This window comes from Pteropus vampyrus, unplaced genomic scaffold (genome assembly GCF_000151845.1).
Source record: "Pteropus vampyrus isolate Shadow unplaced genomic scaffold, Pvam_2.0 Scaffold15, whole genome shotgun sequence".
NCBI lineage: Eukaryota > Metazoa > Chordata > Mammalia > Chiroptera > Pteropodidae > Pteropus > Pteropus vampyrus.
The window spans coordinates 15,349,917-15,362,143 of NW_011888796.1; the positions used below are offsets into that span (position 1 = coordinate 15,349,917).

At 48.6% G+C, this 12,227-nt stretch overlaps 1 protein-coding gene across 1 annotated transcript in view; it reads right to left on the minus strand.

Moving 5' to 3' along the window:
- Positions 1–8,345, minus strand: part of CORO2B (coronin 2B) — a 64,943-nt gene extending 56,598 nt beyond the window's left edge. The window contains exon 1 of the mRNA XM_011385843.2: positions 8,140–8,345. Coding sequence (XP_011384145.1) covers positions 8,140–8,340 — 201 coding nt within the window. The 5' untranslated portion in view covers positions 8,341–8,345. The remainder of the gene's footprint in view (positions 1–8,139) is intronic.
- Between the last annotated feature and the right edge of the window lie 3,882 nt (positions 8,346–12,227).

The following is a 12,227-nucleotide window of genomic DNA, read 5'->3' on the forward strand; positions in this document are numbered from 1 at the left end:
TAAGTGCTTTACCCAGCACCTTATTTAACCACGATGGCACCATGAGGAACAAGTACCACTGATATTTTACAAACAGAGAAAGTGAGGCACAGAGATGTTACCTGCCCAGAGGTTCACAGCTAACGCATGGAACCATGATTTTTAAAGGCGTGGGAGGCTCCTGGCCTTAAAGGAAATGGGGAGCAGATAGAGCTAAGTGCCAACTTGGTTTGGGTCCAGGCCGGTGCCCCTGGGAAGAATTAGAGCCCAGCCCAAGTTCACAGAGTCCTAGGGAACCAGCCCTTTTATGTTCAGCCTCCCAGCTCTGCTAGAAATCAGAGCAATGAAGCTAAGGCACAGGCAGTAGAGACCCTGGCCTGAGGCAGAGGAATGGATTCTCTGACCTTCTAGCACACCCACCAGCCAGGCTGCATCCCTGGCTCCCTCTCTGTACCTCAAATCCAGAGAATACTCCATCCCATAACCTCGAAGTAAAGGAGTCACATTTCCACTTCTGCTGAAGAGCTTGCCTTCACTATTCTCAAAAATAAGCAGTCATTTTTCCAAAAAAGGGAAAAACACAAAGCAAGGCTGTCAATCTCGGGCCTCAGACAAATGGAATAAAGTTGTGACTTCTCTCGTTCAGAGCGCCTTCTCCCCCTTCCCAAAGTCACTTACTGTACATTCAGGCTGTCACAGGCTTTGAGATGCAAATTGCAGCAAGCAGAAGGCAGCATGAAGAACAAAGAACTATTGAGGAAAGATCCAAAAAATGGATTTGGAAAAGGCTCTCTGAATTCCCCAGGGAGAGGGGGAGACCTCTTGGAAGCCGGGAGCAGCGATGAAGATTTGGGGCTTTTCTATGGGAGAGAGAAGGACTGAGGCGTTCAATGCTCATTGTGGGGAGTGATAGGGAGGGACACTTAGAGAAATCTGGAATGGAAGCACAGGCTCTGGGTGAGCAAAAAAGTCCAATTAGATTACAGTCTTCAGCACTGAGCTGGGCACTCTTGCCCCTTCTTTTAATATTAGGCCTCAAACATACTGTGAGTCATGGAGCTAACTGGTCTTCCAACTCCTGGGTTTGATTCCAGAGTGAGAGCAGTTGGGTCAGGTAACACTGTTGCAAGGGCTTGAAGAGGAAGATGCAAGCCCCCTTCAGTCTGGGAAGACCTGGCAGGGTACCACATTGTCCCTGGGGCCTGGAGGGGAGGGGATCCCAGCACCCTACCAGGGAAAACCACAGCTGGAGAAATGGGGCACAGTGCCTCTGGGACATGACCTCTGGTCAGCACAAGGCCTCTTGCTAAACACCTACTGTGTGCAGGCCTTGTACAAATCAGACATGTTTCCCACCCTCTGGGGCTCTCGGTCCAATCAGGTGGCTAAGTGGACTGCAAACTCCACGCCGACAGGGACTTGGTCTTGTTTATTGCTGCATCCCTGGTCCTGTGACCAAGACATAGTAGGTACTCAATAAACATTTGTTGGATGGATGGGTGGATAGGTGGGTGGATGAATGGATGGATGGATGGATGGATGGATGGATGAATGGATAGATGGATGGATGGATGGATGGATGGACAGACTAAACACCTAAGAAAATAAGGAAGCATGTAAGAAGTACTCTAACGATAGACACAAAATGCCTCTGGCTAAGTACTGGGATGGGGAAAGCTTCATGGAGCCGGCCTCATTTGAGTTGGGCCTTGAGGGATGAGAAGCCATTCTTGTATTCTTCACAGTACCTACCAGCACATTGGTGAGGACATATCTAACTAAAATGATGTTGGAAGAAAACAGAATGTGAGAGCCACATTGAACTCTAGAGATCACGTGGTCCAACCCCATCATTTTGCAGAAGAGAAAACCAGGGCACAGGAAGGTTAAATGACTCAGCTAAGGTCACACAGTAACTATGTGACAAGGCGGAGATTCAAGCAAGGTTTGTCTGCTTCTAGATCCTGATCGCTTAGCCCCTGTGCTGCGTTGCTCTCCTGCTCCAGGGCTCTGCTTTCCCCACTGAGATGCCTGTGAATTTTTGCTGCCATTCATCTGCCACTCACCCCAGCAGGGCCAGTGAGACTGGGAGCAACTCCCTAGTCCTGGTTAGGCCTCCCCACCATTGAATATCAGAGACAGAAGATGCAAAAAGAGGCCAAGCTGATTGCGTTGGGGGAGGAGAATGCAACACCCCATCCCCCAAACCGCAGGGGATGTTCTGCACCAGGTTGTTGAGACTGAGCAGGCGTTGAGGGGCTTGTACAAGGAGATAGGAGCGACCTCCAACTGGAGACCAAGCTTAAAACCCCAAACGCAGAATCGGATTATTTTCATTACATGCAGCTAAATCTGCATATAAATTAACCGGGGACTCACGTTTCTGGAGAATGCAATGGTGCCCTGCCATTCTGAACTACTGGAAGGAGCAGTTAAGATGGACATGTTCAATAGTTCGTTCCATGGACCATAGAATTGGTTCCTCGAGCAAGACATGGGCAGGATCCTCTCAGAGAACTCCCACCTGCCTGGCTAACGAATGGGATGCTCTCTGAGCCTCTCAGAGACTAGGCCTGATGTAACTTGGGTCCCCAGTGCCTGGCACAGGGCTGGGTGCCCAGTCCATGTCACAGGACTGCAGGAATGTTATCTTGCCTGGTCCCCTGTTCCGGAACACCTCTCTCCACCTCTCTGACATGCGGTGTCAGTACATCAGATGAGCTCATGTAGTACTGGTTGAATTAACATTCAATGAGATATTTGGAGACATTAGAATGACAGCAATGATAACACGAGGCACATCGATAGACATGCTTCTCCCTAACCCTCTGTGAAGTGGGCAGGCATGCGACTGGGAGAGCCCTGGGTTTAAATTCTGCCACTTGAGTTCTCCGAACCTCTGTTTCTTCATCCGCTGGGGAGAATAACTGTACTTTCACCTTGGAACTTGAGGTGAGACTCCAAAAGAGCAGGTACGTTAGACCGTCAAAATCACCTAAGTGATTCTAGAGTGGAGCCAGGGCTGAGACCCACTGGGTTATGGGGACAACCCAGACTCCTGATGTCCAGGCTAGGCTTCTTTCTTTTCTACCAGGTGCCAGGTGGGGTACTAGGTAGCTGACTAAAGCTTAGGCATGCAAGGCTCAGCTTCTAGCTTTGGCTTTCTTGGGCCTGGATCTGGAGGTGACAGGCAGCCCTCCCGGAGTGCAGCAGGAAAGGGGCGGTTCAAGTGGTTAATCAGGCCTGGGCACAGTACCTGGTCTCCAGAATATTCATAAGGCTCCTCCAGCTGCGCCAGGCAATCAGGGTGCTGATTGCTCCCCCATCTGCAGCTTAACATTCCACTCGAGAGAGGAGAGAGCTGGCAGTTGAATGTTAACTAGGGAAAAAACAGGTTCTGGCCTTTACAACAGCAGCCCGAGCAAAAGCCCGGGGAAGACAAATCCACTCCTTTGAGAATTGCCAGCCAGCCAGAACTCAGCCATTCACCAGTATCGTGGGCTGTGGAAGGAGTCATGGATTCAGAAATAAGTGAGCTGGTTTCAGGTCCAGCTCCTGCACTGCCCAGCTCCACACCTGCCTCTGCAGCCTCACTTACCCCAGCTGTAAAATGGGGATAGCTCTACCTACCACCCAAGGGGATGGATTAAGGCAGAGTTCATTGGATCGGAGTGCTGGACAAAGGCAAGGCATCAACATTACTGTTTGGAATTGCTGTGGACAGGGCTTCCTACCCTGGAGAAAAGATTTTACTCACAAATATTGAAATCTCAGGCAAACTGGTTTTGAGAGAAATGGAATAAAGAGAGAGACTTTCCCTGGAAGAGTGGGAGTCTCTCTCAGAAGGCTCAAGAATTTAGGGGTCCTGGGCTACTGCTGGTCTCTTCTGGCCCAAACTTCTCAGAGAAGCAAGAAAGGAATGGGAAGGACACCTAACAGTAGATGGAAAACAATTCAGAAAAGAACAACAAAAGCAGACAGGGTTCTGGGCCTTCTTGTTGCTCAGGAAAACAGTCTGGAGCCATTGTAGGGACAATGTAGCAGAGAGACAAAAGTGTGCCACACGAGTTCACGGATCATAATTAACGCTCAAAGCAATCATTAGGATTCACCAAGAAACAACCTGAATCTTTTCTGTATTTGAATGGAATACACAGGAAACTGTTTTTAGGGAGATTTCTATCAAACTGAGGGAGAAAATATGGAGCTGAAATAATATAATCTTCTTCCCAGCAAATGGGCCAGTGTGGAACAGCTCATCTCTGCTGAGATAATGAGGGGGTTTTGGATTCGGCACTATTGTTATTGTTTCTTAGCCCTGCCTCCCCGCCCCCACCAGCCTGGCTGCCTGCCGTTGACTGCAAGCCCAGCCTCAGCACAGTGGGCAGGAGACCTACAGCCCTGGCCCAGGCAGCAGGAGAACTGTGTGTGTGTGGGTGTGTGTGTGTGGTGGTGGTGGTGGGGGTTGGGGGGGTTGGCACTGATGCCAAAGCAGCCCCTCTTTTGGGGCGGGACCCTGCTCCACAGAATCTGGGGTCTTGTCTCAAACTAAATGAACCGTTCAGAACTAGGAGCCACCTCATCCTCCCAGCCATCCAGAACCACCACCCGCTCCTGACCACGGCCACCCCTTGCCCTCACTATGTATACCTCCATTAAGTTAGCATTTCTCCAGCGAGTTCGTAAGCATGTGTTAATCCGGGAGAAAACATCTGCGACATACATATGGGATTGCCAGACCCAGCTGGCTGCGGCTGCGTGGCTTCGGAGACCTCGGGGGCTGCCACGTAATGTCGACAAACCGCTTTTATTAGATTTTCCCCCCTGAAGTACAAAGTATTAAGTGTTCATCTAAAAAATATTTAGAAAATATTGCTAAGGAAAAAGAAGAAAATGAAAGCGCACCCACGATCTTAATACTGGAAGATAACCACTTTTAACATTAGGTGTATGCTTTCTGTCTTTTCCCAACAGGTAGATGGATACGTAATTTTTTAATGGGGCTTTAAATATTTTACCTTCCCCCCCTCCTTAACTATAATGTCATAAATAGTTTTCTCTCATTAAATATTCTCAAAGTATGGTCTGAAACCTCCAGGGAATCCCCAAGACTTTTTCTGGGAGTCTGTTGGGTTAAAACTATGTTCATAATAATACAAAGACATTATTTGCCATTTCCTCTCATTCTCTCCAGGGTGCACAGCGGAGTCTTCCAGAGGCGGCACGATGTGTGATGTCTCAACAGGACCAATGCAGAAGCAGACATGCAAACCCTGCTGTCTTCCATAACCAAACTAATTTAAAGAGATTTGCCAAAGTGTAAAACAATGCCATTCATCTAATTTTACTTTTTTTGTTTTGGACAATAAAGTTATTTTTTTGTAAAAATATGTTTTTTTTGGGGGGGGGGAGGAGAACATGAAATGGGTTTATTATTATTATTTTAAGTAAATTAACAAATACATGTTTTCGAAATCTCTTCGTTTTTATTTCGAATATGCTAAATACTGGTAAGAGTATCAAGAGATTCCGAGGCCGAACCCTTCGGAGCGACTGCCCTGCATCATCAGTTTTGATGACTGCATGGTATCCCGTTGTGTGGCCGCCCCCTAATTTGTTCACCCAGTTCCTTAGGTATGGACCTGCAGGTCGTTTCCAGTTTTCACAATTATAAAAGTGCTGCACAAACCATCGCGTACGTAAAGTGAAAATCTCACAAAATGAGAGAAAACAAAAGACCTAACTGGCAATGTGAACCATCACTATCAGTCCAATATTCATCAAATTAAATGAAATATATCAGAGAATGTGAACAAATAAAGTTGAAAAGCTATGTGTACATCGACTATGTATGTATATATACAGATGCATTGTATATTTCTATAGAAACTTATACTCTATAAAGAGTCCTTTCTTTTCTGCTGTCCATAAAGTGTTTACAAAATCTGATCATATTTTATATCAGTGCTACTGACAGCGTAAAACTCTTTGTTTGGTACCATTACAGAAATCGAGAGGAAGAGTTTAGAAACATTTATTGTGATTTGAGAGAGACATTTTATTTTTAATGGAAAAGATAAAAAAAATTGATGTTTGTGAAAAAATCAAGTACTAAAATTGCAGAATACATTACTCGAGAATGTTTCTGTAGGATGGATTCCTAGAAGTAGAATGGCTGGACCAGTGAACGTGCATCTTTAAATGTTAATACATATTGCCAAGTTGCCTCTATGTTCATCTCACAGATGTAATACACAAAATACGCCAAGAGTGCATTTGAGTGCCTGTTCTCTCACAACTTTGGCAACAAGAAAGATCATTGCTCTTCTAAATCTTTTCCTCTTTAACAGGTTAAATGATATATTTTGTCTTCCGAGAATTGCTTATTCATATCCTTAGCTCATTTTCTATTAGGTTCTATTTCCTATTGATTTCTCTGGGACCCTCATATATCCTGGACACGTATCTTGTTATATATTTTAACTATTGTACTCAATTATGTGGTTTCCTTTAATTTTGCTTACATGTCTCATTGTAGTACAGGAACTTTACTTTGAAAAAAATTATTCTAATCTATTAATCATTTCGGCTATGGCTTGGGGATTCTCGTCTTGCTTAGAAAGTCTTTTCTCATGGCATAATTTTAAAAATGCTCTCCATTTCCCTCTAACATACTTGCAGCTTTTCCCCTTCCCTTCCCTTCCTTTCCCTTCCTATCTCTTTGCAGTCTTTAATCCATCTTCAATGAACTTTTGTTATTATGTGAGGCATTGACTATTGACCTTTGCAAGCCGTATAGTGGAGTATGGCAGGGGGCCAGCAATGCCGTTGAGCCCTAGTAAGAACTTTGCCGAGGACGTGCAGACCTGCTGCTGCTGGAGCTGAGCTGGTGCCTGAGGCAGACAGGTATCTGAACCCATCTGGTTCTGGAGGGGAGGCAAGCTACATTTCGGAATCCTTCCAAATGTGTTAGAGCCACTGAGGGCATTTGCAAAGTTGAGGAGCTGAGCTGACGACTCCCCCTAGGAAGTAGCAAAACATCTTAAACGTGTCATGTCGTTCACAAGAAGTTTTCATGTCCATTATCCCACTCAAAGCCAACATCTTGGGTACAGGTGGAGGAGGATTTAGGATCCCCACTGTGCCATTACAGGAAAATAATGTCAAAGGGCTGGCAAGCGGCAGAGTCCAACTAGAACCCAGACCTCCTGCCACCAAGTCCACTGCTTCTCAGACCTCTCTGTGCCTCACTCAGGCTTTGTCCTCAGTGTCATTATAGCTGCCTCCTTTGGTGGAAGGGAGGACCTGGCCCAAATCTTTCTCAAATCTGTGCTCCCCCACTGTGGGTAGGAGACTGGAAAAATCCATCCTCCACCACCAGCTGATGGTGGATTTCAAGAACCAAGGCTTCCTTCCCCATGCACCTCCTCCTCCCCCTGAGCAGTTTGGTGGAGGGTGGGCGAGGAGATGAGTCAGGACAGGAAGGGAGAGCTCAGCCATAAACAAGTAGGACTGACAGCGAGCACTTTTTCTGAGGCGCGTGACCTCCCACGGGCCTCTAGGGACTGCCTGAATGACAGAGCTTCAAAATTTCATGATCTGGGCTTTGCAGATTTAATTTGCTATATTCACAAAGGCAGCCACAGGAGGGGAGAACTTTTAGATGGAAAGTGGGGGTGAGGGAGAAAGTAAATGATTACCAGTCTCTCAGTGAAGTGCTTGCAACGTTTTTGTTTTAGCGAGTATACCATTTTTGAAGACGTCCAGTGTGCCTTTGGCTGGGTCTTCACCCCTTCCAGCTCCAAACCAAAAGGACATCCAGGACACAGCATGGTAGAGCTGGACCTGGCCTTGGAGATCAGATGTTCCAGTCCCTCAGGTTAATGGGAACTCTAAATACCCTGAGGGAAATGACTCGTCCAAGTGCACACCTTTGGGGAAATTCTGGGAACAGACCTCAGGTCTCTTGGATCCCAGCCTGCATTTGTTCTGGTGAATCTCAGGAAAACCTTGGGAAGGCACAGCCACTGGACACATGATGAGCAAGTAATGGGTGGTGGAGGGCTGAGAGAAATAAGGGCAACAGGCCCAGTACTGACCAAGGAGGCTTTTCTCTGCCCTGGGGCTGCAGCCAGGGTTAGGGAGGTGCCAGGCACCTACCTGCTCCAGAGGGATGACTAGGAAGGACCCTCCTCCCGCACTCTCAGTGACGATGGCCAGGAAGCGGGTGTTGACGGCACAAAAGTGGTTATCGTGCACATTCTTGGTGATGGGGATCCCGTCGAAGCAGTGCTCCCGGTTGGCCACCTTCCCATACACGTTCCGGAACTTGGAGCTGCGGTATTGCGGACGCCAGGACATCTGTGAGGGGCCAGGAGAGACTAGAGTCAGGCTGGTCGCTGTTTCCAAAAGGGCCTGGGTGGGACTTGGGGAGGGATGCTGCTCCCCAGGGATGCAGGAAGTGGGCCAGCCCTAGTGCCGCCCTCAGGATCCCGGGAGAGGAAAGGAGTCTCTAAGAATTGTGCGCCCGGCCCTGTGCTAGAGGATGCACTCTTTTAATAAAGCCCTACAGGAGCAAAGACCAGCATGAGGGCAGTCACACGTGTCTTGCTGTTGGTACACATGCCCATTCCACCTTCCAGAAAGGATGTAGGGTCCTTTCACTTCCAAGGGACGTGCCATGTGACAGAGCAGACCATCCACCCCCAAACCCGTATGAGCTGCCTCCTGTGTACCAGAAACCGCTCAGTTCGGTACAGGAAGGGCAGACAGAGAAGGCTGTGTGTTCAGAAAGAACATTGCTGACGGTGAGAGGTGGGACGACGATGTCTCCCTCTATGCGTAAGGAGGCAAACGACTACCCATTATCATCCTCTCCTCTGATTCTCTCTAGGGCTTCTAATCCATAAGTGCACCCAGAAATTGCTTAGTCCTATATGTCATCACCAGGCACAGAGAGGTGAAGTGACTTGTCCAAGGTCACACAGCTAATGAATAGGGCTATGAACACAGGTCTTCTGACTGGAAATCTGAGACTTTTTCCTATGCCAGACTACCCTTTAGAGCAAGACTTCTCGATGTGTGGCCCACAGATCAACTGTATCAAAATCGTCTGGTGTAGGGGAGGTTTCTGAGCCTCCCCCACATCATTCGTTAGAAATGCTGACTCCTGGGTCCCAGTCCAGACCTACTGAATTCATTATTTGGAGCATGGAGCCCACAAATGAGCATTTAAATCTAGTTCCTATCCCCTGCAGCGAGACAGAAGCACACTAAAGTTTGAGAGCCCTTGTTTTAGAGAATGGAGTGACGCCCCTCCCCAGCCCTTCCTGCCCACCAACCATGACACAGGCTCCAACCAACCAGCAAAACCAACGGTTCCTACTACATGCCTGTCCCGTGCTACACACAGCGGAGAACACAGATGCGCACAAGTGGGTGGGCGAGGACGGGGCAGGCAGCCTGCACTGGCGTCCGGCTTCGCTGTAGGATGGTGCCTCCTATGGGGAACCCTATGAATGGACACCATCACACGTGGAGCCCAAGTAGGTGCTCTCCTGGCTGACATGCATCCAATGAGCCACAAGCCAGCACCCAGCCGGGGGCCTGACTACAGCAGGAACTCTATACATGCTCTGTAAAATGAACGTGCCTCTGGCCCGACTTTGCCATTATTTTTCCCTCTCCTTCCTGCCAAATCTCCTGATGTACCCTGAGGATCCCTCCCCATCTCAGGACAGAAGTAGGCAGGCTCATTTCTTCACATGAAGTTTCCAAGGGAAGGAAAACAAAAGGAAACACGGCCACAGAATCAGGAAACCAACTCTGAGAATGTTCCACCTGGAAGAGACAGAGTGATTTCCAACACTTTCATAACGGATTGAATTTTTGCCAGGTCCATATACCTCCCATACCATATTTTTCTTTGAATTGATTCATTATTTTTTAACTTAACTTTATTAGCAATAATATCTGGTCGGTCACTCCTGCCTGTGTGACCTCAGGCAAGCCCCCCTGGCTCTCTGGGCATCTAACTCTTCCTCAGGATTACATCAGAGATTCTCAGGGTGGAGTCCCAGGTGGTCACTCATGGTTCCTTCACGTGGTACAGAGATAAAGCTTTTAATTCGAGTGATTATGTGTTTATTTTAATTTGCACTAGAAAAAATATCACTTGCATGACAAATTCATGCTTTCATAGATATTATTGCTAATAAAGTTAAGTTAAAAAATAATAAATCAATTCAAAGAAAAATATGGTATGGGTGGTACATGGACCTGGCAAAAATTCAATCTGTTATGAAAGTGCTGGAAATCACTCTGTCTCTTCCAGGTGGAACATTCTAGATGACAGAGTTCCCATGCAAGAGGAAGGAGGTGGTGCTGAGCTTGCTCATTTCAACCTCCCGCTCCTTGCTGGTGCATTTCTGGCCTGGAATGCCTTCTCCCTTCTCTGGCCAGCCTAACCTTAGCCTTCAAGGCCTGACGAAACCCTGACTCCACAGCCCAGACTCCACAGCCCAGACTCCACAGCCCAGACTCCACAGCCCGCCGCGAGCCCCTCGGAACCCCTGGACAGCTAGCACCTCTCCCTTGGCTCCTACTATAGACCTTGTCACAGGCTCTCTCAGTGAGGGCAGCCAGTGACCCCAAGGCCTGAGCAGGACTGAAGACTGGTCTGTGCTCTTCCTGGGCAGGTCCAGTGGGTTCTGGATGCCGTGGGGAGACCTGCTGGGCACTTGGCCCATGACACGTCCAGCCCCTCCTTGAAGGGAGCTCAGCCTGGTGGGGAGAAAGACAGACAGGTAAGCTCAGCTTCCTCCAGAAGGCTCAGGGAGCCACTTCCTAGCCTGAGTCCAGTGAGCAGGACCACGAGTTCTCTACCTAGCCCCAGCATAGCCCATGGCCAGGCACCTGGGATGGGTTGAAAAAGGTCTGTTTATAACGGCCCAGCTCTGTGCATTTCCTCACTGCGGCCTTCACTGCAAGGTCTTATGGGCAGCTGTGAGGGGAAGGGTACAAGAACTGAACTGGGAGCCAGGCAGATCTAGATGCAAGTGCCGCCTCTGCTGCTGTCTAGCTGTGTGACTTGGACAAGCCACTTAACCTCTCTGTGCTACCTCCACCTGCTCTTATATAAAGGAGGCTAACAGTTTCCAAGCACGAGGAGGAGTCAGTGCCAAGCTGCTGTGATAGGCACAGCACAGGCCTGGTACCCCTCTGAATGTTCACTTAATAGGCAGAATCTGAGGCAGGAGAGGAAAGGCTGGGCTCTGTGGCGGCTGCCCTCCTACCCTGTCCTTTCCTAACACCCCAGAGCTCTGCAGGCTGAGGGGGGCGGCACTGAGCACAGGCTCTCAGGGTCCCCAGTATTTTCCACCAGGCTGAGGATCAACAAACTCGCCAGACTTTCCACACCGTATACATATTTACCCGGATGAAACGTGCAGTTGCTAGTCTTTTCTGGGTCTGTTTTTCCATCTGGCTTTACCACTTCCTCCTCCACCTCTCCTCTACTTTTCTCCTTCCTCTTTTCTTTGCTCTTTCTGCTTTGTCACACTCCTTGCTCTTTCTTCCCTCTACCATCTCCCTGGGTCCCCATTCCTCAGGGTGTATATACAGCAACTTAGAGGCATTCATGGCCAAGGCTCTTAGTGGACATGCTTGCATTCTTCTTGAACACGTCTCATGTTGCTTCTCACAGCCCAGCTAGCTTTTCTCAGCTAGATGCTGTGTCCTGGAGGGCCAGAACCCTCAGGCTGCGGGGTCTGCACTCAGCAGACATGTTCTTCTAATGAGCATGTCTCCTGGGGTTGACACTCCCTCCTCCCCCAGCCCCCAAGCAGACTCTAGAATGATAGAGACCTGCTTCGGGGGGGGGGGGGGGCGGGGAAATAGAGAGTATTTTTTCAGGGGCTTTGTCCTCAGCAAGCCAGGCACTGGCCTCTCCTTATTGGCTGGTAAACTGGGGCTGGATCATCATAGAGATTCTCCGTGTTGGACCTTTGAAAGGGCTGGCGGAGAAAGGATTGGGCCCTTGCTGATCGATTGTTCCTCCTCACTGAGCCTGCAGCTTCCCCCACATGTACCCACAGCAGGGATGCAAGGCCGGGCACTGACCTCTGACTCTGCATTCCTGCATTTCCACTCCCCCTTCTGACTCCTACAAACCTTGGGGAAGATGCTTTGACTCTCTGAGTCTCAGGTGCTCCATCTCTAAAATGAGATCCATAATTTTTACTTTGTGT